General features: G+C 30.5%; 3 protein-coding genes across 3 annotated transcripts; 1 reads left to right on the top strand and 2 right to left on the bottom strand.

Annotated features, from left to right (window-relative positions):
• Nucleotides 1-564: 564 nt before the first annotated feature.
• On the bottom strand, nt 565-3,630 carry TRIADDRAFT_19930 (uncharacterized protein; the record flags this gene model as incomplete). Its single annotated transcript, XM_002107690.1, has 6 exons — nt 565-1,317; nt 1,453-1,601; nt 1,675-1,756; nt 1,853-2,287; nt 2,455-2,705; nt 3,483-3,630. The coding sequence occupies 6 exons, from the start codon at nt 3,628-3,630 to the stop codon at nt 565-567; spliced, it is 1,818 nt and encodes a 605-aa protein (XP_002107726.1).
• Nucleotides 3,631-8,543: 4,913 nt separating this feature from the next.
• On the top strand, nt 8,544-9,527 carry TRIADDRAFT_51521 (uncharacterized protein; the record flags this gene model as incomplete). The annotated part of the gene is made up of 1 exon (XM_002108490.1): nt 8,544-9,527. One exon carries the CDS (start codon nt 8,544-8,546, stop codon nt 9,525-9,527), a length of 984 nt encoding a protein of 327 aa, XP_002108526.1.
• A 9,233-nt stretch (nt 9,528-18,760) lies between these two features.
• Nucleotides 18,761-23,441, bottom strand: TRIADDRAFT_51520 (uncharacterized protein; the record flags this gene model as incomplete). The annotated part of the gene is made up of 9 exons (XM_002107689.1): nt 18,761-18,872; nt 18,982-19,184; nt 19,270-19,352; nt 19,878-19,899; nt 20,305-20,432; nt 21,916-21,964; nt 22,110-22,198; nt 22,622-22,675; nt 23,408-23,441. 9 exons carry the CDS (start codon nt 23,439-23,441, stop codon nt 18,761-18,763), a joined length of 774 nt encoding a protein of 257 aa, XP_002107725.1.
• Between the last annotated feature and the right edge of the window lie 3,526 nt (nt 23,442-26,967).

The following is a 26,967-nucleotide window of genomic DNA, read 5'->3' as shown; positions in this document are numbered from 1 at the left end:
ATTGATCAGCTATCCGTTTAAGCATAGGACCAAGCTAAGGAACGGTTGTATGCATCAAAAACAATCGTAAAAATGCTACAAACTGACTTTCTAAAGCTTCAACCTATCCATAACACGATCTGTTAATTACATGAACTAGAAGTTGATAATAAAATATGACAACATATTCCATATTATAACAGAGAAATTTTTAATTTATAGATAATAATAATACGCGGGGCTATTGATACAAAAAGAGAACGTTACAATTTGACATGGAATAGAAATCAATTTCGATACAATATATTAACTGGAAGAATAAATAACTGTAATCAGATTTGAAACTTCGAAGGCGTCTACATAATAGAAATCGATTCAGTTATCAATGAACAAGGTATAGGTCTATACAATTTCCAAAGTGCGGTAAGCACGTCAAGTATTAAGCTTGGATATTACGATTACAATCTTTAGAAAATATTCAATAACGTACAGGAATACATTTTACCGAGGTCAAACGCAGTAGTATTAACTATTACCAAATAAACTTTATATGTACCAATATAGAACAAATAGTGAACAGGAGAGTTAATCAATGGTTACAACATCTCGATCATCAACAACAGCATTTTGTCTTTTTAGCTTTTTACTTGACGAACGAGCAATTTCCTTTGGGGCTTGACGTTTCATACTAGCATTTTCAAAAGTATCTACAACAAATTTGAAATTCTCCTGCTTGCTTGTGGATGCTTTCATACCTGCTATTAAATAGCATATCGTAGAATAAGGAGTAAAATGAAGATTTTCTTTCAATAGGCCACGCAGTGTCATGGTAACAATGACTTTTTCTATCATAAATATATCTAAGTTACTAAAATGTTTTTGTATATTTTTAACAATTTTTAAAGGGGTTAAATTGACATCACCGTCAGTTGCTTGTTGTATAGTGCGTAAAATGAAGTGACATATTTCGTTTTGATCCGATGATATCACATTAGAAGAATTAGAACAAGTATCGCAAATTGAGCAATTACAGCTGGCTATATTGTCAACAAAATGATCCGCAATTAGCTTCCGTCTGCAAGTTTTAATGTTATTACAGTACTGTAACATTTTATATAAATTTTTCTGACCAGTTTGCTCCATAAACACCATACAACTTAGTTTAAAAGCATCTAAAGGTCGATAATATAAAATGCAACGCGCTAACTGACCATCTCTTCCAGCCCGACCACTCTCTTGATAGTAATTTTCGATAGATTTACTAATAGTATGATGAATAACAAAGCGAACATCCGGCTTATCGATGCCCATACCAAAAGCGATGGTCCCAACAATAACCTATTTCAAAGGAAAGCGAATGTGCGTCGTGTATATATGCGCATAATAGTAAATTATATTATTAATAAAATATCTGTACCAAATACGCAATTTCCTATTAAACATAGTTGACCAATAAGGGTATTGCATACTTACGTTAACTTTGTTTTCTATCCAGTGTCGATGTACGGAACTGCGCTCGGACATTTCCATATCGGCATGGTAGAAAGCTGCATGAATCCCTTTTGATACTAAATCACTGGCAACGGTTTCACTCTCCTTTCTGGTACAACAGTATATAATACCTTGATAACATCATTAATACCTTTAGAGATCTATTTTACTAGGACAATAACACAACAGATATTGAATATAAACCTGATTGATTTCGGAACTTGTCGTTAATTAAGGAGACCATATCGTTTATCGTATCAGTGTGACTAGATGGCTTCTGTCTTACCTAATTACAACAATTACATATGTAGTAGTTTAACTTTAAAGTGATGGTAAATGAGATTAAAAGTTAAAATTTAAATTGAGAATACAGTTACGAAACCTCATAAATTAAATTCACTCTCGTCATTGACCCGCGAAATATCATGCAGCAGGTAGATAGTGACAGGATTGTTTTAATATCTTGAGTAATAGCCTCGCTGGCAGTAGCAGTCAAACCTAGTAAAGGCACTGAAGGGAATTGTCTTTTGAGAACACCTAATGCTTTATAGTCTGGTCGAAAATCATTTCCCCATTGACTTGTGCAGTGAACTTCATCAACGACTATCCGGGCAAGTCGATTGCAGTTATTGGCCTTTTCTAAATTGGATAAAAATCGTTTACTTTTACCAATTTTTTCCGGTGTAACAAATAATATCTTCAAAATCCCTTCGTTGTCAGATAACATGCGTTGATAAACGGCCTTAGTATGACTAGGTTCAGTTTCTGCACTTAGCATCTCTACGCCTTCAACTCCTTTTAATTTTAAGGAAATAATCTGTAAGAGCCAAAATTGTACATCTATTATGACATCGTTACTGGTACAAAGCTTATTTTAACTTTGCTTCATGTTGGCTACATGGCATAGTCAAGCAAGGAAAAGATCAAGAAGTAGACAATTGGTATAAAATAATCAAATAGGTAAGATACTGTAGAACGATCTACCTGGTCTTGCATGAGCGATACCAGAGGAGATATTACCAGAGTGAAACCTTGACTCAATAGAGCCGGTATCTGATAGCATAAGCTTTTTCCGGCCCCAGTAGGTAAAATCAGTATACAATCTATTTCAGATAACGTAACATTCATCGCTTCCAGCTGGTATTGGCGAAAATTTTCGATACCGAAGGTATCTCGGCTAATTTGCAAGAGTTGATTAGACCATGTAAAATTGCTATCAGAGCTCCAATCGGTACCTAATTCATTAATAAAATCATTTGAGTACACGTTCGTCATTCGATTAAAAGCTACAGTATGATACAATGTAATGCAGTATATGAGATTTTTCCATTCATTTATGGATGTATGTTTCCATATCAACATGTAGGAATAATCCTATCTATTATAGTCATGTAAATTTTCGAACGTACTGACGGATTTTTATAAAGAGTATTATTTAGTTCAAGGAGGAAAAATTACGGACAAGATTGAGTGCTGTAGCCCGTGTGATCACATCTGATCTACTTATCAGTGTTGGACTACTAGTCTAGATGGTATATCTAGTAGCGCAATGCTAAGTATGTGTATACGTATATATTAACATAGTAATATGTATATATATATGTACGTGCATGTATCCGAATATATAGTATAATGTTATAATTAATGCATTGGGATAACCAAAAACTGCCAATGTTTACTGCACATTTGATGTAGCCATTATTAACTGTTCCTGTAGATATTGTAGATTGTTTTTACTATAAAAGATTGAATTGGATATCCTATACGAGTACGTATAGTTATATCCCAAAAGTATCAGCTATATAACAACATCCGCGTATATATAATTATTTATTTATTAACATATCACAAACTATAGATCGTGATACGCTCGTAGTTTATGATCGATCGCGTATAATCAATACTCAAGACAGAAAAATATTGTACAACTGGAAGATATCATTGATAGATTAAAAAATATTCATCCAGTTTGGAGATGTTGTCGTCCACACTAGACTACGCAAAGTATAAACAATTCGTACCTGACCATTTCGCTTGCTGTACAATTTCTTGTTGTAATTGATCTTGTAATTGTAATAATTGCTCTTTTCTATCCAGCAAATTTTTCACTTGAACATCAATTGAGCTTAACTCTTGCTGAATTTCTTGCAATGCTTCCATACTACTACGCAACCAGGTAATGCTGATTAATGGAGCTCAATGGATCAGCAATGTAGTATGGATCAACCAATATTATCGTCATTAGCCGGCATTTACCAATCGATCAATGGATGGTGTGGTCTGCTAAGATGATTATACTACGGTTGTTCAACTATTTGAGTACGGTAGGTAGTACAGTATGGGTACTCACTACAGAGCTAGTAGTCAGTCAGAGTACATTGCGTAAGGACACAGTCATACCGTACTGTACAATGTACATGGATGGACAGGAAACTCTGATATGGTTTATACATACTGTACCCTTGTTCAACATTAAGCGGCTGTTCGATTCTGTAATTCGCTTTATTTCTCTAAATTAAGTAACGCTATATTGAAATCTAATCTATTTTACTAATTTCTGCTTCAAAACAGTTATATCAAGTCATCAACCTTCTAAAATTAGAGCAAGTGATTCAGAAAAATAGATACAGAAGTTTGCTAATCATAATGAACTAATCACGGTAATATGGATCTTCCGTGTCAGTTTTTTTAAATCACGAGTACTAATTTAAATAACATCGACGATCTTATATAACTATATCCAAGCAGAACTTAGTAACAGACAATAAGATTCAGCATAGTTTTACTTCATTTCCAAAAAATGAATCAATTTAAAATCGACCATCTGCATATTAAAACACTATCATATCCCAAGTGTTTGCCATAATACTTTGACGAGATGACGTGAGAAACGTCTGTCCGTCCAAGTGTGCTCAATCTAGTCCAAGCCTTCTTCTACTGTAGTCCTGTGTGACAAGAAATACCAGTTTTACAGGCTACAGTATGATTTCAGCATGCACACATTGTACAGTATAGAATGATTTGTATGCAATACTCTAGGAGTCGATTATCCATGTTGATCTAAGGTATTTTGGAGGCTATCTTGGAAAAAATTTGTCCATGCCAAAATTCAGATGTAATTCGGTGATTTGATTTAATTCTGTTAAGAAGTAAATCAGATTCATGATTTGATTTGCAATTTTTGATTGTCGAAATTCTTTATGATTTAATTTCCCCCCCTCAAAAGGTGATTTTACCAGGGTAGCTGTACAGTGTACACCTTAAGAACATCGACTAAGCCGGTCAGAAATAGCAATTTTAGCCGATAGAATCGAATATTTAACACCTATTTGAAAGGAATCCAGTCCCTCTGAATCGTCAATTCGTGTTCCAAGGGAGCTTTAGAGCTTTCAATATAGTATATATCTCATCATAATATTTTGTAAAACTAAATATTGTAAAAACTCGGGCATAGACCATCCCTACATCCCGCATTTTTACAAATATATGACGCACAGCATCAGCTGAGCCGTCCTAAACAGCAATTTTTACCACCTACAACCAATTATTTCGATCTATTTTAGAGGAAGAAAGTCCCTCTGAATCGTTAAATAGTTGTTAAAGGAGTGGTTTGTCATGAAAGTCAATTTTTGTGGGATGTACATTATTTTCATGTGACGTTCGATATATGCCGGTATCACTATGACTTTAGTGCCCAACAGTTGATGTGATAGTAATGCTTAATTTAGGATTAGGTAGAGTAAAGTAGTAATTGGCAACGAGTTGAACTAGATTGTATCTATCACCTCGAAAAATGTCAAAGTTGAAAGTACAATTTCTAAGTGGAGATGGAATATCTTCGTAAGATAGCCTAATATATGTTTCTTAAAGTGCTATTAGGAATTGATTAATTTAATACTGACACAGTAAATGGAATAGATTAGATGGTATTTAATCCGTGCAAATGGAGATTCTTTACAGCATTAATTTTATTCATTTTTAAAGACGAAGTAACTATTATAGTTAAACCAGTTTCAGGTACCTAAAGCCATGTAAGCTGCGCCCTTGCCGACAATAAAGTAGACTGTGATTTTATAGAGAGATTGGAGACCTTACTGTGCTCAACCTTAAATATGTCTACATAGAAATATCAACTGATTGGTATTTCAATTTACAGTAGTGTAGATGCGAAAACACAATCTCAATCTTTATGGCAAGAGAGAACTATTCTTAGCTCGTAATACTCTAATATCGAATTCATCATCATCGCCAAAATTTGGTAGAACTAACGGTAAATATTACTAAAATTGGTGTGTAGACTATGCCGTAGGCTATCGCTCTAGTACACCTAACATTGAAGAAGCTACTATAGTACTGCACAGCATCGGCTGATCCGTTATAAACAGCAATTTTACCCACTACCGTCAAAAATTTTTCAGAGAAACTCAGTCCGTATAAATCGTCCTCGAGTTATTAAAAGAAGGTCCAATATCGATTTCATCGTCCTCAACAATATTTCCTGCAACAAAACATTGCTAAAATTCGTGCACAAACCGTGCATACCGCCTCACTTTTTACAGAGTATTTGCAGGTAATTGCCGCAATAATCATTGTGCAATAACTACCAACAATGGTTGCTAATATATACGTAATTTTATGACAAAGTAGACATACAGCTCGTTTACTATCATTCAATCTGCCACTACTTATCAATATGAGTATTTTGCGACAGCTAGAAGTATTTTTACTTGAGTTCCACGACAGATACACTATCGATAAAAAATTTTAAAATTGCATTAATACAGCAAGGAATATCCGAAAGATCGCTGAGCCAACCCATAATCACTATTAGACTTTCACCTAGGCTGCACCATGATTATACTTTATGGCGGCCAAGGTAGATTGAAATATTACGCAAGTACTGCATTTATTAATATAAATCACTTTATTCACTTGCAATTCCTTAACTAACACAGATTTTAGATGTGCCAGGGTTTCCAGCAACACCAGTAGCGTAACATGTGTTCTATTCGAACTTTAACATACCCAAATCGTTCGCATGTCAATGAAACCATTTATATTCAATTACGAAGTGTAAATTTCTTTCAGTTTTTAAATTAGAATAGAAAAATAGCGACAGCTGCAATACTGTAAGTTTAATAACGGCATAATCACAATTTATGGCTTGCTGAATAGAATAGAAACAGGAGAACTGTAGGACATGTATTAAATTGAAACAACAGTCCTACATCAATTTTATGGACTATTAGCATTATTTTATAGACTGCTTGTCGCCAATTCATGGTATAATCCGGTACATAGTCAATAACTAGTTCATTTATTCATTAATTAATTGTAATTTATCATGATAATAATAGATATGAGGTGTTATACTGATCGCTAATTATTAGGCTGCAAGTTAGCTATAATAAATTTATTGATCATAACTTAACAAACCTAGAAATAGAACAGACTTAATACTCTCGTATGCATCAATCTAAGCGCGGTGCAAATTATGCCTTGAAACAAGGTGGAACGGAAGATCAGATACTTATCTTTGTATGCAAGACATAAATAAAATTGCAGTGAATAAATGTGATAAAGTTAGTTCACTATCATTTACCTCAGTTGAAATGAAAACGAAAAACTTCCACCGACAAAGTAGAATAAAATTTTTCTGTTCATAAAATATCTCCAAATTCCGAAATGATACTAAATCTAGGCATGATTAAACTAGTATTCTATTTGTATATCTAGACGTCATCAATAGTACAAGTTTTCTTCCATTCCATCTTTATCTTTAATGCTTTTACCCTTTAGCAATAAATCTAATAGGCCTAACTATTTCTCTATGAAAGCGATTAGAACACGTATTTTACCGGCAATATAAGAATTGATAGAACTGTTCATGCAATCAAACTCGACGAAAAGCGCCAATGAAAAGCTTACCTTACACTATAACTTTTATCTCCAATAGATATTTTTATCTCGAAAGAAAACATGAAATCAAGAACATGTGTCCATTACAATTATCAATGTGTCTCATTGCAAGCCATGGTCATCTATTAAGAAATCTCGGATTACTCTATTGACATCCCGTTTTCCATTAAATGGCGTTTGATCAACTTAGATTTTCTATCATTTTACTTATATCACTATTGAATAGTAGATTAGCATTGCTGACATTCTTAATATCGACTGTTATCTAAGTGGTGATCGTTCAGAATCAAAGATTAATGGGTGCAGTATTTGATTTGTGCTTCATTTTCTACTTCGATCAATTTTCAGTTAATACTATGTACGGTAAAGGTTATTTATTTTATCTAATGTCGATATATGTGTATTATTATCATTGTTATTTCAACTGATACCTTGCGATGTTATTGATAATATTATAACGTAAACATGTAGTGTAAAAAGAAATCAATAGTTAGCTTGATATAACAATATTTTAATAGAATCAAAGCTATTGTCTTATTAACTAGCATAGCGTATTGATCTATTTGAATAAAATCAATCTTTTGATATTTGAAAGGCAATATAATCAATTTCTCTATAATTAAAATTCGATACCGATGTCATTATTCTCTCTGATACAAGCATAATTAAACAATCTTCTAAAAAATCTTACTCTTCTCCATCACATGACTGCAGTTGATTAGCCTTGATTAGTATCAACAGAACTATTTCTTTAAGCAACTGTCAGTGTAACTATAGTGATCGATTGATTCAGGGAATTAATTGTCATCAATTTGTAGATTAGTAGAATAGGCCAAGGATATAATTGTTTTCTATCCATTTTTTATACTTGGATTTTCTACTTTGATGGTGACTATTAAGTTGATTCCACAGGAAAAGGGGAAAAAGAGAAGCTAAGAGAGAAAGAGTTTAATTGAACGATTGTCTAACTATATCATAGCAATCCTTGAATATATGAAGGAAAAGCTATTCGAAATGTTATCCTTTTTCAATTGATAAATAAGCGGTAAGTAGGAAATATCTATTTTAAACTAGTCTAAATCTATTCAATAGATTGATTGATATGAATTAATCAAATTTTTATCCCTATTAGAAATTAACGATCGTCGTTCGAAATGGAATCAACGGCTACAGCAGCGCGCACCATTATCGCTATCCTATATATTGGTATGATGGCAATTTCTATACCTTTTAATCTTCTCTTTATCATGATTGTCATGATTAAAAAAAGCTACCGAACTCCCGTTAACGTCTTAGTTAGTAATTTATCATTAGCTGGATTGATTATCGCTGCATTTTTGATGCCTTTTAAAATTTATGAATTATTCAATCCCAAGTCGGGATTTGCATTTCCGAAATCCGTGGATATGTGCCGTTTTCGATCCATAACACCCGTAGCTTCTATTTTTTGTATTGCTTTGACATTAGTGACAATTTGCGCCGATCGTTGCCTTGTTATCGTTTATCCCATGAAACCATATTTAAAAATGACCTGCAAGAAGGCTTATCTCTTTATTCCAATTAGCTGGCTTATTTCTTTCGTTGTCTATATTCAATATGCTCGTTATACTATCCTCTACAATGCTAATGGTGTTATAAGTTGCCTGCCATTTTATCCTGAAAATAATACAACCGATATTACTATTAGAAATGCTACCGGTTATCCAATTAGGCAGATTGAACTAACACGAATAACTTTTTGGACTATGCATATTTCCATTTCCTTTATTATACCCATTATTCTCTTAGTATCCCTCTATAGCCTTGTTATCTATCGATTATGGATCAGCCCTGAGAATAGCCAAAGGCCATCATTCATGACTAAGAATGCAAGAGAACGTTTATTGAGGAAAAGAAAAGTGATTAAAATTTTAATCGCATGTTGCATAGTCTTTCTAGTTAACAATGTTCCCTATTTTGTTGTTTTTATTATCGTCGAATTTCGCCTGTTGGCTATACCTAATGTATCGTTAGTAATTCAAATCGTAACTATAATTTATACCTCAGCTATAGCTTATAATCCAATATTATACGGTTACTATCATGTTCGAAGTAAAAATGCTCTCTCAACTAATTGTTGCTGTGTTCATGCACCATAAACGACAAAATTTCGATCAATCCATTCCTCTGTACACTTAATCTGGCATTACATTAGATTCACTATATAATGTTTATTGTTGATACGTCATAATCTTTCTGGAATGATAGATAGCCTTCATAACGATAAATTATATTTATAACAGACCTAATGTTGATATTAATGTATATGGACGAATAAACATACCTACACTTAAATGCACATTAAATCTTATGGAACCCTAGTTAATTTAAGTGAAGTTAGTTGAAAAACGCTGACCGGTTCAATATTATCTCGTTAAAAGGATCTGATAGCATTGTTTGTTATCGAAACATACAGAAATGAAATCATATTAAAAACGATAAAGAAATAAATATGAATTCTAAAATTGCAGATCTGCTTGCAATAAATATAACAAACTATAAGTCGAAATTTTAATCTTAAACATTTTAATAATCTTATTTTATGACTTTCAAACTATTGGATTGCAATGTGTAGGAATTTGATACTATTTCTTTCCTGCAATAAACCATTAATGGTAATCTAACCTATAGTTCTAGGCTATATGAGCAGTAGCAATGGTATTTTAATAGTATTAGCGAGAAAAAATATTGGTGATAATAATTCATGAGGAGATCGATTGGGCCATTTTGTTATAATTCATTATGGAAAATGATTAGGTACTATGATAATTTTTACACTAAGGATAAAAAATAAGTGGACATTTCTATAGAGAATACTCATGTATTAGGAGGGCAATGTATTCATGGTTTAATCAAATGCATACTTCCCACTACGAAATGTAATTCACAGTGCATTCACTTTTCGTCTTAGCAAACCATCATCTGATGCCTAGACACATCATGTTATCTACTAAAATCACCCTAATTTATATTAATGCCATAAAATAAGACAAAAATTTATGAAGGTGCAACACAAATAGTATCTACGACCCTTGTTGCTATAACATGCAGCAACATTTCAAATTTCATGCTAATATATCGTTGCAGGCATTGTTCTAGTTTATTATCTTTATCTTCTTTCTGGTACACTATTGATATGAATTCTACCATTTGTAAAGATAGTAAATATTTAATAGGAAATAACCAATCTTTAAATCCTTATATACAGCGTAGTTAGTACTTTATCCTAAAATTGCATTAAATAACATTATATTCATGCGATGCAAGTGGATGAAGGAAGTATTTTTTGATTACTACATGTGATACAGCAGATTCTACTAATCTATTTACGAGGACTATCAAATAAATATGAAGTATATGAAGGGCAACAATAACGATCGAAATTAATGTCAATTTGTAATCAAAAATTCTACTAAAATAACGTCAATATTGGTTTTATCACGAGGCCATATTGATATTGCAAACGAAATTAATTATTAAAAATATCTTTTGGGCTAAAAGTTTTCGGATTTTCTTCTAAAGATTACTATCTATTGCTCAAGAGCTTTCTACAACTAATATTATATCTTCATTTATAATCACAATCCCATCAACTAATTTCATTTAGGATTAATCAATATTTCATATTAAATCTTAATAGTCGTCAACACCATTGTACATTAATTGATAATAGTAATCTAACTTTTTTATATCTTGATCACTATTATACTTCTACTGCAATGGTAGAACGAAGCAATAAAATAGTAATAGCATATATTAAGCGTGAAATTGGAGGCTTCCAGTCTAAAATTTATGCATCGGATAAAATAGTTAAAGAAAAGATTGATTCGATATCAAAATTTAGTTGTATCTATTTAGAAATTTGACATCTTATTTCTCTGATACATGATGCATACTAAATATGGAATACTATTACATATGTAATGAACAGCATTCACTCGTATGTTATCTATAAAAATTAAAATTTTGTTACAAATAACAAAAATTAGAAATTTATTAGAAGAAAATCTGATCAAATATTTCCAGCGAATACAAACCATAAAGATTTCAATATACTGTTAAATCTTTAATGTTTTGCAAAATTAAAGAGGAAATTAATAAAATAGCAACGAACGATATTTCCTCATACCAATCGTAACAAAGAAGCATTTACATCTGAAGTTATTATTTATATACTGCGGATGAAATAGAAACAACAACATTTACTTTGATCTACTGTAATAAAAAATTAAAATTAGAATGCAATATACAATTACAATTGAAATAAATACTACACTCTAAGCTGTACTTATATCATTGCAAAAATTGAAAATTGACTTTAACATCCAAATTAATTTTGTAATGACTGCAAAAAATAAAACAGCACATACTTATGTCATTTTTAAAACACGGAAAATAATATTTTCAATTTGCGAATAGAATATCTTACGTAAGTGTATAAAGAATGGGCAAAACAATGTTACTGAAACTCGCAACCATCATAAAAATGCCATTTTATTTCGAAGTTCCTATAACCATGGATGCAATAGGCAAAATTAACAAGCAAGCATGTTAATAGCACATTGGATATTCGTGCGATAATGATTATAATACTAAATTAGTTGTATATCAAAATTATGGTTATTAGATTATTCCGTCTGAAGAAACATCAATACGAACAAATAGATTCCATTTCTTGGAATTCTTTACTTGACTGTAAAATTTTTCCTACAAGTAGAGTATGTGACTTATCAAATAGAAGAGTTTGCCAATTAATAATTTACAGCTATCAATTAGTCTGGATAATTAAAATAGCTGTAGGTCAAGCGTTATAAAATAAAGTGTTTCATTTCATTATAGATAAATTTAGAAAAAAGCTATACATCATTACACTCTAGTTCTTATTTCTACTTAATAAGTGAATAAAAGCAGCAGAAATAAAATAAAAATAAAAGAAATCTCAAATTCTATCGTGCACATTCAAATCGCAGTCAACTATATTATCGGTAGTGATTAAAACTATTGTAGTTTTATCTCAACAAATCTTTATCCAATGATACTGTTTGATAGTTATTTTATTGTCTATCTTAATTAACTTCGTCTCAGTAACGAACTTCAATAAATTATTTTCCACATTATGAAAATATTTCTTTTGTTTGTGATGATCAGATTTATTAGAATATTATCTTACTACGCCTGAAATTAAAACTATATTGTTGTATACATAAGTATATTGAGCTTAGTAAATAGAATAGAAACGACAGATCAAATGATGCAAAATGAACAGAAACATCAAATATGATAATTACTCGACTCTGTAAATGATAGAATCCAATTATGCTATTAAATAGAATATGACCGGTGATTGGAGAATTAACGTATGGACATTGTAGAATTGAAAGGATCAATTGCATTGACGTTAATAAACTTAAGTCGGAGACGTAAACAACGTGTGTAGTTAAATTTGCTTCCTATACATTTAATTAAATTATAATATCACTATCCAATAATTAGAAAAAACATTTTCAATATCAAACTATGAAAGAGTAAATCAAAATTAAAAGTTGAACGATCGTTATTTATTTTCCGGTTTTCCTGAGTTATTACTGGAACATAATCAATTACAAGTATTGATTCAGGTTACTAATAATCCTAATTTAGCAGTAATATAAGACCATGGCAAGCTATACTTGAGACATATAAATGATAAATTTATCTTTATAATTTGTGCAAGATGTAAGAGTCTATTTTACATGTCTGCGATCCAGTATCAGTATATACCATAATCATCTGTAAGGAAGTATTTCGTTTTTTAATGAATTTACTACTCTGGCTACTTTTCTAAATACAGCTGTGATAACATAATCATGAATTAAATACTAAATACATTAAGTTATTTTCATAAAAGTAAGCAAATTCATGAATACAATTCTGCTTTCAGCCACGAAAGCTCCGTATAACATAACTACTTATATCCATTTTAAAAATGTCGATTGTGAAGAATAAATCAACAAATATCAGCCATCATTAATTACATATACAATTGTCATAGCAAATATCTTGTTAATAACTGAACGTATGAATAATTCCAATTATCGACCATCTGTGAGCTTGCTTATACAGACATCAGTCAATATCTTAATTGATTTTATAATAGCAATAGTTTAGACCTCTTAAATTATTCTTAACAACTGACCATTGGAACGATTTTTATTTAGTTTTACACTATAAATAGTTTACTATAAATCATACTACTATCCCTTAAATTGATGATCAGTAAGTTGGATAAGCTATATTACCTAACCTTAATAGATATTTTTATTTTCAGATCACATTTGTTCACAATTTTATCATGCAACTCTCATCATACTTCCGTTAGTCAGATTCCTCTCTATCTTGCTTAACTTCATATATCGACCGTCTAAATAGTATAGTATAATTTATTCCAATAATCGATCATCAGGAATAGAGTTTGCTAGCTAGCAAAACACAAATATCATGACCAATTTTAGATTATTATATGATAGTTTGGTCAAATCATCTTTCTAAATAGCATCTAAGTAGACTTATGAAGTAATTTTACATTATGGATAGCTTTGATCCTTACATTATCTCCTGTAATTTATAATTTTGTAAGTTATAGTTCTCGGTGTAACGTGGGTGTCTTAATTTGCATTTGACAATTAGGGAAATCGTCAACTTAGAAGGATAGTATCAATTTTTTATTAACTTAAAATCTTACAGCTATGATATATGTACGATAGTGCATCCTCTAAACAAGCTTCTGTATTGTAGTATCATAATCTATTTCAGCTATGGTCTACATAGCGATAATGGATGTTTTAAACTTTAAATTGTTGTTATTGAATAAAGGCATATCCGCATAGTTGCAGTGTAATATTTGATAAAGGAATATTAAAATAAAATCGAATATTGCGTTCTATTAGCTTGATAAGATGTACAAAGCCTGCCTTTGCTGCCGCATATTGACTGATAGAAACAAAACTTACAAGTTAAAGCCTGCTGTTCTATTCTCATACGAGGCCCTATGCTACAATCCGTTCGTCATTACTTTAGACCTAATCGCATTTAGGTTTTAACTACAGAATCTCTTACCTCTGCTTACATCGCAAAATTATTTATGCTAAATTTAATCAAGAGCCTAAGTGTAAGAATACACCGCACTTTAGTTGATCCAAATATTGACTTAACATCAAATTTGACGACTGAGATTTTTAGATTCGCCTTTATTAATAGTAAAATTATTCATTCCTTAAAATTTTCATATTTTAATTCTTGAAGCAGCACTTTTACTAATTTGTCTTACACTGATTCTTTCTTATTCTTTTTGCTACCGAAGACTGTCTCATAAGTTTCAAATAGTAAAGAAAATACAGATAAAAACAACTATTTCGAACCAGTAAAAACACCAAAATAGCTTTTTAAATTAATCTTAATCTTTTACTAGATAAGTACTATAAAAATATTTAAAATATTTTTCAAATGCTACTAATAATATATGAGTAGGACTGAAAATTATTGTATCGTCAAAAAATTCTAGCTTACAGATCAGCAGACAATGAATAGCATTTAATAGTAATTTTTAGCAAGAAAATCGATCGCTAATGAAATGTTCTCAACTTATAAATTACAGATCGAAAATAGATTAAGCTTCAGAATACTTACGACATTAATTACGGGAATAAGAGCGTAGCTACTGTCGATCGTTATCGAGAGATGCTTATATAGGGTACATTTATTAACATAGCTACTTTATAAGTTGTATCCGAAATAAAATTACTGTTGACAAGTTTAGATACTGGCTAAGAAAATAATTTCTTTAAACGGCACCTTGTAAGATATTGCACCTATTAATACCTTCGTGAAAGGATGTATTGCGATATTAACTACAATACGCTATTCATTCACTTACAATGTCGAAGCCATCTTCCTATTCAGTAGATACTCAGTAACATCAGAATTTGCACGTGTAAATAATTTAAAATTTTCTATAAAGTGACACATGCAATAACTAAAAGATAATCACAAAATTATTTGGTCTCATCATGTGTAAGTAAATAGCCATACACAAGTGCCACTTACAGGTATATCAAAAATTTAATTCCATACCAAGGGGTGTCTATATAATTCGATTGATAGAAAATGATAGTCAACTTTAGTGGATTCCAGACAGTTTCATTTGACAAATAAATTTTTTCTCGTTCATAACCATTTGCCGTGAACAGTTTAAGATGAACTAAATCTATATAGCATAAATTTAGATCATGATATTGCCAGATTTTCTTGATGGTTACTTATTCTATTGAATTTCATCCAGTTGCATAATATCGCTTTTGTTGCAACTTTTTACATGTAATCTATAAATTGTAGCAGACCTAACTTGTTCAGAGTTTGCTTCATCAATAGTGTAAGAGAAAGCAACACTGATTTTTTGTCGTAGGTCTTGATTGTCTTCATTGTCATCATCTATATTTCGTAATATTTTCATCATGCCACTAGCAAGAACAACCTACAAAATTCATTGTGGATCAATATTATATAAATATAGCCAATATTACGGAAATCAAATGTATATAGAGAGAAGATAATTCTACGCATACAGTATGAACATAGAATAAAAATGAAAACTGAACAAGCTTTCGTAAAGGTTCGATGCTATAGAAGAAAATCATCTACAGTTAGTTATTGACTTGTTTACTAATACTTGGGAATTACTATAAGGTAAATATTATAAGACAATCAACATCATGGAAATTAAATGTACATATCGAGACAAGATATTTCCAAAATGAAAGTATATGATTAAAATGACAAGTGGGCAAGCATTCGTGCAGGTGTGCTGCTATAGAAGAAAGCTATCTACAGTTAGTTTTAATCTTGCTTAAAAATACGTAATATTGAGAGTAACTATAAAGTAAGTATAGTAATATTTTCATCATGCCATTATCAAGAGCAACTTATAAAATTCATAGTGGAAGATTGTCATATAAATATGACCAACATTACAGAAATCAAATTTACATATACGAACGAGATAATTCTAGAAAGAAAGCCTAGGATAAAAAAGGCAACTGAATAAGTGTTACAAACCAGCTTCGTGACAAGGATAACGTAAAACAAATCTCTAAATTACTATAATTTCCGGGATTCAGTATCCCTTAACTACCTTACAAGAATTTAGACGCCTTTGATTCTACGTTAAAACAACTATACAATTGAGAACTACTTTATTCAACTATCTGTCGGGCTTATATACCCTTCTACAGCAGCTAACATTCACGAGTTATCTTATAAAAATACTTAGGTGAGACCATCTACCTAACTAATTTTTCACAGTCGGACTACAATATGTCCATTCACAGAATCATTTCAGTGCACATTATAGCACAGTATTAAATTTACTGAAACACATTTATAATTAGAGTAATTCCTATTGTAAGTAACTAGTTGTAATATAATATCACTATATTATATTAACCAAATTTAGATATCTATTTCTTCACGGTAGTTCGTACCGTGACAAAAAGTTTTCGTATGGGTGTGTTATAGAAGAAAACCATCTGCAGTCAGTTCTTATCTTGTTTACAAATACAGATATCAAGCCATCGCAGTGAGTCGATATTGTCTATCATTGCTTTCAAGATGACTATGATCATGTCAGATAGAATTTGGCCTACTTTGACATTCTTGCAAAATTGAGAGTAAAAAATCTTGAAACTAAATTCAAGGGACTCCTAGAAATAATTGATTGCATTATCACCGATATACTAGAGTAACTACTATAAAAGTTTCAAAACAAGACATTTTATATTTAGAAATTGCAAGTTTACTCTTTTTTCGTTGTAAGCCAGATATGAGAATGCAAATTATCGCAGAATCAATTCTATCTTCTTTAAAGCGAACACATACTGTGGCAAAATAACTAGCCTCTTACCATACCGTATATCAATTTATCTACACGTATAGTGGCTTACTTCAATTAACTTTGCAAGTTAGAAGCAATTTCAACTAGACAACGAGTACTCAATTCCACCCAACTAAGCAAACTATCGTTAGATCAATCCTATCTTATTTAAAGTTTATACATACTTTGCTTGGAATAGCTAGATCTTATCGAAACTGCATATCAATTTATCTACTTAAACAGCATATTTTCTGTACTTCAGTTAGCTTCGTAAAATAGAAAATATGACTATCATATTCGAGGGTGTTTTGATACTTGTTGTTTTGTTTAGTAATTTCAACAAGACAACTCCTACTCAAAATTGACTCGAAAGTACTCAATTCTACTTAATTAAGCAAACCTTTATAGGATCAATTCTATCTTATTCAAAGATAATATATACTGTGAAGAAATAGCTAGACCTTACTATACTGCATATTAGTCTATCGATATAGACACTCACTTACTTTAGCTAGCTTAACAAGTTAGTAAATGTAGCTATAGCATTTCATGATTTTTGAAGCAATTTTAACAAGACATCGAATACTCAATTCTTCCCAATAAAGCAAACTATCATATCTATACTATCCAAAGCTAATACATATTATATCGAAATAGCTAGATTCTTATTACACTGCATAATGATCTATTTATGCGTATACTTACTTCAATAACCAAGTCAGAAAATATGCCTATCGCATTCGATGCTGTTTGTATGAGCAAATTCGACCAGCTAACGGGCACTCAATTCCATCCACAGGGGCAAACTATCGTAATATCAATTCTATGCAATTCAAAGTTGATATATCTGGTAACATAAGCTTTATCGAAACTAATTAATCATACGATACTCATATATTCAATTGCTTCGGTACTAGATATCACTAGGATGGAATTACTATACAGGGCAGTCTAGGTAAAGATGTCGAGAATAACAGCAGCAAATAGAAAATAATCCAAGCTTAATTCTACTCAGGAGTCTACGCTTATATTTAAAGCTATTAGTAGGTGATTTTGACGAATTTTAGTAGATATAAGACGGCAGGCAAACCATGGAAAATTTATGCCTTATTGACCAACCAACGGGACTCAACCATTTGAAACATCGAGAACAAGTTCTAAGCCAGAAATTTTCTCATAGTGAAATATCTTTATTGATCAACATGATCTGCTTTAGGCAGCTAGCCAGTATTACTGCACATCACATACGCTTATACAAGTATTCGTTAGCATTCTTAATAACATACTCGTGCTCAATATTAATCTGAATATTTAATCTGATGAAAGATTAAATTTTAATAAATCCTTTCTGAAAAAAGAATCGAAATAAATACAATACATACCTCACACATATGTTTTATCTTCACTACAATAAACATATTAACAGTGTTACATAATACTGCAGGATAAGAAAGCGACTAAAGATGCAGCTCCTACGCCTGCTACATTAAAAAAGAACATAATTGCACCCACAGATTCTCGATATCGAGGACATACTTTCCTGAAAGTACATTTAAAAAAACGTATATTTAATTAAGAGAATAATATCACGTAGAATTTGATCAATTCTTCAGTATGAATTAGCTATCCATCCTAGTTATTTAACATACTTTGGGGCATATATCGTCGCTAATGTTCTAAAATAGCCATTAGATAAGCCTAACACTGTCGCTAAAATCATATATGGTGCATCATTGTTGATCAATACGGGTAAGTACTGTCGCGGGTGACCATTACATAATAAAAAGACTGGAAGAAATACCATCCTTAGTACATTCAGAAGCAACAGAACTTTATCTTGATCAGGTCTAGGCTACAATATAGCATCATATATAGCAATAAATTGCTTTAATTTTCAAGTTTTTTAATTATAAAAATACAACATAGATTGATAGTACCAATAATATCCATAGCGCAACTGCCGCTCCGACGAAATCGCCTAATGCGCATAGTAGATAAGCAAACAGGACGAATAGTTTTCCTAAAATTCAAAGTAATAAATTTAAATTTATTTAAAACCTTTGCCGAAATCATTAGCGAAGCAAATTAATTAGAAGTAATCGCCTCCACGTGGCGCTATAACGACTAAGAAATAAATAAACTATAAATGTTTAAATTCATACTTCTTGTTTTATGGTTACAAATATAGATAGACACTGTATAAAATATTCGTGGGCATCATTATTAAAGGTGGTGGTAATGCTTCACTACGATTAAATTCGATGTAGAATTTAAATCTAGATTTATCTAATTCTCGTCAGATTTTGATCAAATCAACTTATTACTACTGTGTAATACGCGTATATTAGCAAAATAAATTAGATCTGTGAAATAATTGATTATCCTTATATAAGCTAGGTCAAACTAAATGACTTTGTTATAAATTGAGCATTCAAGGATGGCTAACGAAATAAATACTGCATAAAAGTCTATGATATCTTTTATATTGCTGTCCATAGAACTAGGATACATAGACTATTTTAAGTAGTCTTCCTTTTTAAAGTACCGGGTGCTATTCCTAACAGAAACTACAATTAATTAAACCAATATTTTATATGTATACTACATTACAAACTGAAATCATTTTATTTTTTAGTGTACTTGGTAGTACTATTTCATAAAAATTCCTAATGCTGATTTGATGATAATATTGAATTGAATATATATAATGCCGAAATAAAATTATGCACGTTTATAAATTTACTAAAAAATGGATCTTGAGGATAACTTTGCATCGGTCTAACACGAGCCATGATAGGAGGATAGATAGCAAAAGTGACCATTGTACATAGCAAGAGACTCAAGGCCAATAACCATATCTATCATTGAAGTCATCGATTACTTCATAATATTATCGTACAATGTCGGTTTCTATAGGATATAGACACAATGACTTCTAGAAATTTATTCACAATATAGAGCAGTTTTCTTACCTTTTTTAGAAGATACCAAACATAACTAAATTTCTGATGCGTCTTAGCACATTGAGGATTGCTGTTTATATCATCATCGCTATCATATTCTTCCTCGTATTGATAGAAACGTTTAGCATTTTTCTGTCCTACATTGGGTTCAGATAGGTAGTCGATTTATATGAACATAATTTACGCTTCTAACTAAAATGAAAATTATTTGTGTTATTATTACCAGTTACACTAACAAAATTAGCCGACAAATAGCATTTCTACTAAAATCTTACCAAACTCTAAATATTGCAAATGATATTGAACAAACTCCTGCAATCATAAAAATACTATAATCATTGAAAAACGACACGGTAGAAATTTATAGCATTCTACTTCGATTTATTCAATCACTAGACTTTCTTCTAAGTCACATACCATCTTTCTCGTAAAATACAGTAAGGCCAAAATTAAACTAAGGAAAAGTGCAGCCGCAGAAAAGTAAATTGTTGCAAAACTTTGCATTGAACGTCCAACTGTTTAAGCATAAAGACATTAGTCCAGCTTGCATAATTAATCACTTATAACAATTTTATAATTGTATCAAAATGAAAGGTCAAATTTTCCTATAGCCAAATAGTTACATCCTAAATATAGCCTACGTATACTGTACATATGTTATATATCTACAAAATGTATATTTTGGCTATTTTCAAGGCTGATTGTACTTTTAAAATTATTTAAAATTTGTTCTAGTAAGTGAATATTGCACCAAAATTTAACCATAGTTCTAGCTAGACTATGCTAGATCTAGGCCGATTAGAAGTTAGTTGAAGTAGAATTTTGTAATAATGACAGAAAGCTCCATATCAATTAAAAATGCATTACATATCGTGATGAGGTCACAGTGATTTACTAGCTAAACAGTCTTTCTAAAATATCTAAGATTTAATACTTAAAATTCAGTCACATTTATTTTTACCATATTGGTGATAGACGTGTTATGAAAAATTTTATCAAAATTTCTCAATGGTATAATGCTATTAGATAGTTCTAAATAATTTAATTCCTAAACTTCATATAATTAGCTTCTATTATATAATATCTGTTAACAGTATTCTAGAATATGTATATTATTAATTTTACAATTTATTATACTTTTTATTTGCTCTGAGAAGCATATATAAATAGATATCGTTCAAGAAATGAGAGAGTGCTATCTGAGCAAAGGTAGAGCCGATAATCTTATTAGTTTGTTGAAGATTTTACTATATTCAATTAACCATAAGTTTTATATCTTTCATGAGGCTATCAAATTGGCTTTGATGGAATAAAATATGTCTTTTGAATTAATCTTGTTAGAAACTAATTTATTTACTGTTAATTTAAATTGACTTATTTCTGAAATTGTTATTTACTATGCTTTAGACTTTATGTTTTTTCCAAGCGTTAGCATAATTTATGAGTTCCATTTGTCTTCTAAATTCAAAGAATTTAATAAATGATTTTCTTTGCTAAAACTAATACCATATCACAGATATTGTCACTGTCCAGCAAGAGGCAAACTCTAGTTGATTTTTTTGCTATATAGAAAGATAGATTTACTCTGTTATATTGTTGAAATAGCTAGAAATAACTTACCAGATAAAGATACTATTCCACCTACAGCAGCAAAAAATCCAGAAAATGCCTATGAGAGAGCAAATGCAAATAACGATGCGATAAAAGTATTAAATTTTTGATTACTATCGATCACTTTTTTAACAAATATCATTTTAATAATAAAAAACGGTGATTAACTGTTCAACTTTCAAGAAGTTTGACGCAATACTAACCATGCCAGATATCACTGACTGTGGATATCTTCTAGGAAATACACTAACTAATCCTAGAAAGCTTGATTGAAATAATGCGCTACCAAAAACTGATAGTGCGGATCGATAAAATTCAGTATTAAAGTGACTTTGTAATGACCGTGACATAAATATAAAAGATAGTGAGAGAATGATCAATGCTATAACTGAAAATAAGTGGACTGCTTAAGCTACTATATCAGAATAGAAAGATTGTGCATTTTTAAAAACCATCAGTTATAAATGATATCGTAGAAAAATCTAAAGCATAAAGGAAGTATTAGAAATAGTAGTAATATGCGATTAAAATAAGATTCAGCACTACCAAAAATTCGCAGCTATGAAAAGATTCTACATTAAAGCCGGAATTTCAGCAATCCCAGAAATATTAAAGATCACAATTTCTTTATGCTTTTATTAATTAATAGTTAATATTCGGTTATTACTATGTATTCTTATTAATGCATACTAGAAATAATATTTATTTCGCTTACAGCTAAAAATAAAAACGACGGCCATCGTCAATATGAAAAATGCTTGTCTTCCAGCTAGTATTAGAAAGAATAAATAATCAAAATATTAGTTTTGTAGTTCTTCATCTCCAGCTTAAAGTAACAGCAATGTTAGTTAAATTCAGAAATCATCAATCTCAACAAGATGATATTGACAGTAAGTAAATGTATATTAAAAGAATTAAATAAATGAACAGGGTTTTGAAATGTGGCAATTGCAATGTTGGCGTTAGTCCAACTCAGAAAATGTCAATCTCAACAAGATGATATCCGCAGTAAATCAATGTATACGAAGAGAACTAAACAATTAAATAAGGTTCCATGATAACAACAATATTAACGAAATTTAGATATTGCTTCATTAACACAATATAATAACTTTCAATAATAGAAAACAATTTAAACTGCTAATTCAGCTACAATTTCGGCAACAATCTTAGTAAATAATCGTTCTCTTGAAATTATGATATATTTTAGCGTTAATACGGATAATAAATGAGTTCTATATCCAACACTGATCAAAATATTAAAATTTTGTTTTCATCCACGTTTGTTTAGACTGTTATAATTATTAATTAAAATGATATCGGTCAATTTATGTACCGTACATTTTTAAAGCATAGAGTAGAGTTGATAGATATTTCTCTGAAATATTACACTTATTATAGCTATAATATAATATTAATCTTTTCATTATACTCATCCATTTGAAGATCTGTGAATTATACTCACGGATAGCAGATTATTACAGTCTACATCTTAACTTACAGGTTGAGGTATCAACTTGAGCCAATACAGCCATAAAAGTAAATATGGATATTAAAATCAGTATCGAAAACACTAATCGATACGTAATTCGGATGCTAAAATTTATATTAAACATAAATATACACAAATACTTATTATTGTGCAGAAATTTAGGTTGATTGCAATCTACTGCATATAGGAACAGTTGTATAAGATGATATATTTTATGAATAACGATCAAAATTAATTTTATACGCAAGTCAAAGCCTATCATTGAAGAAAAATTCATATTTAATTTGTGATTTCAATGCCAGGTATAGGAATTGCAATGTACACCATCCATTCAGTAATGCATGATAATTAATTTATCGAATATGGCCATTAAGACGGAATAAGATAGAAACTAATCAAATTGCGTATTAATACTTTAAGCTAGTGTAGAAAAATTTTTGAAATATTAATTCCTCTACAAAGGAGATGGCTTTATCGAAAATAGGACATAAATTTTACCCTACAACTAAATTATTCTTATGTCTGTGAATCCAAAATAAAACGTAAAAGTTTACTTAGTTTCAGCGTAATATGTTCTAAATCTATAATTTTTACCGATACTATACAAATTGCTTGGCAATAAAATTCAAAAAGAATATTCAGTCATAAGTAACTTTGTAAAAATTTCTTACGATCGCAGTAACCAAATGCTAATTGCAGCGGAAATTGTTATACCAATTGAATAAACTAGTAACAGATAACCTTCAAACATATATTGATATCGAGTTCCGGCTAATTTCGCTGAAAAGTACTAAAATTAAAATAAATATTATACCATCTTATATCTCGGCAGATAGAAACTGTTCAAAGAGTACGATTCCTTCAGAGTACAAGATTCGCTAATTGTTTCATGATATCAAGATTATCCAATCACCAATACCCTAAAATTAATAGGATATTACTTTCATATCAAACCAACATACCGAACTAGCAGTCATAAACATATTAATTGGAAGTACAGTTCCAATGCCAATAAAAAAGAATATCACATATACCATATGAAACCTAAGAGAAATGACATCAAAAAGATAAAACTCAGTTTAATTTCAATTCCAATCCATCTTGCCCTTTATCCAGAATTATTTTAACTTAAAACATTCCCAGTTTTTATAGGAATATTAAGATGGCTGTTTAAATTATTGGAATATTGTTAGTCATAATAATTTACAACTGGAATATTATACTAATGCAGGCTTTCTATAGCCAAGTTACGTCGGGTCACTGGTAACAGATTTTCGAATTAAATGTAAAGTCGTTACTTCACTTTCTAATACATTTGTTATTATTAATGTATCCACCCTCACTGACGACGATGGTAACCCTTGTCTACTGATTGCAGTGCATCATAATTAAGAATGACAAATAAAATTTCGGTATTTTATCCTTCCTTAATTTTCCCTCATTGCTAAAATATATCTACTCAGTCGACCTTATGATCTTTTTATCGGAAATTATGTCTAAATTTAAAAATTCCAATTTTGAAAGTTTAAAGCTTTTTATAAAAGATCTTTTTAAGATTTTACACGCTGACTTTATACTAGCAAAATGGAAGTATTATTTATAATAATGCAAGCAATTTAACCCGTATTTAAGACGTTACAACAGAATTTCACCCGCTGTAAATATATTAAAAATAGTCGTCTATTTTGTACCCACTTTCATAGGACTAACGCACCATGACAGATTAGCTCTTATAGCCTCGATGATGAAAGTTGCAATGATTAAATCTTAGCTTTACGCTGTAATGGGTGGGATTTCCTTGAAGAAATCTCCATAGAATCGTAAAACCTATCTCTTTTATTGTTGTAGTTTAATTTAATTATCGTAGAATTTATCTATTCTAAAGCATAGTAAAATATTTAATTTGATGAAAGTAAATATTTCTCTCGTTTTATCTTAACAACTTTGTTTTATTATAGTAGAGTTTATCTATTCTATCTAAATTACTGTAAATATTGAATTTGATTTACTGTAAAATTATCTGTTCTATCTTTATAGCATTAATTTGTCAAAGTTGTGTTTGTTTATTCTATCCAAAGGATAGCAAAATATTTAATTCGATTACTGTAGAATTTGTCTATTCTTTCTGATTCATTTTAAATATTAGATTTAATTTACCGTACATTCTGTCTATCCTATCTTTATAGTATTATTTTGTTATATTAAAATTCATCTACTCGTATTCTATCTAAATTATAGTAAGACATTAAATTTGGTTACTGCAAGATCTATCTCTTCTATCTGTATACTTTAATTTCGTTATAGTAGAATTTATTTATTCCATCCAAAGATAGCAAAACATTTAATTCGATTAAGGTAGAATATCCCTCCTTTATCTTTAGAACTTTTTTTATTATAGTAGAATTTATCTAAACTATCTAAATTATAGTAAAATATTGAATTTAGTTCCTGTTAAATCTATCTTTTCCATCTTTATAGTTTAATTTTTTATAGTAGAATTGATATATCCTATCTAAATTATGGGTAAAATATCTAATTTCGTAGTAGTAGAAATAGGCCTATACTATCTTTATAATAGATTTTTAAATTTTATCGTCTTAGAATCTACAGGCTCTATCTTTACAATAAAATATTCAATTTTGCTGTGATAGAATCTAAAGGCTCTATCTGTATTCTAAATATTTAATTCCGTTACTATAGAATCTTTCTTCAATCTATGCTAAAAATTCTGTGATTATTTACTTGCCTGCAGTGTGACACAATAAGATAGTTAATCTATAATGGCGCTATTTTGGGAGTGTTCTTAGAACTTTTTCTACATTAGAACGGAGAGAATAAAATAACTATTCAAATGCACATGGTCTCAAAGCTCTCCAATTGTTTACTTATTCACATAGACAGACAATTGCATTCTACTTTTTGATCATTATTCTTGTATTATACATTATAAACCGGAAAATACTTTCTACTATAATGATTTTCTCTTTCTCCACAGATTTCATAAGATAAAAGATATAAGTATAATTGCTTTAGTAGAGATCTTTTGATGATTAATAAATCATTTCTCGACGCTTATAGTGTACTGCTCTGTGTCCAATAGTGCAACTTTTGCTAGCTGCGATAGATAATACATACATCTTAATCCCTGGGGGCTGGATGTCGTAAAAGGAAAACCAATAGCACAGTTTGGGTTTCAACCTGATCGAGAATACCACCCAAGCAACGCTGAAGGAAAAAATGGCAATTACTAGCATCTGATGCTCTCGCAATTAAGCTATATGCAACCTATTGATCGTTATTTGGTGCACTGCCAATCGTTTTAATGGTTACTGTAGTGTTGGTAGTATAGGCAAACTTTTACTATATGCTAGAAATATGATGAAATTAATCTGATAAACCTAAGCTATAGTTTAAGCAGTTGTTTTTCAGGCCAGAGTATGATTTTAGCTTCCTTCGCATAAATATGCCGTCGGATTTATGGGAAAATATTATAACCCTTTCATTTTTCACTCGAGATGAAATAACAGATTCTATAACTATTTTGGTATACAGCATTGCTTCCGCCAATT

This window comes from Trichoplax adhaerens, genomic scaffold (assembly GCF_000150275.1).
Source record: "Trichoplax adhaerens TRIADscaffold_1 genomic scaffold, whole genome shotgun sequence".
Lineage (NCBI taxonomy): Eukaryota > Metazoa > Placozoa > Uniplacotomia > Trichoplacea > Trichoplacidae > Trichoplax > Trichoplax adhaerens.
This window is presented reverse-complemented; position numbering and strand designations above follow the sequence as displayed.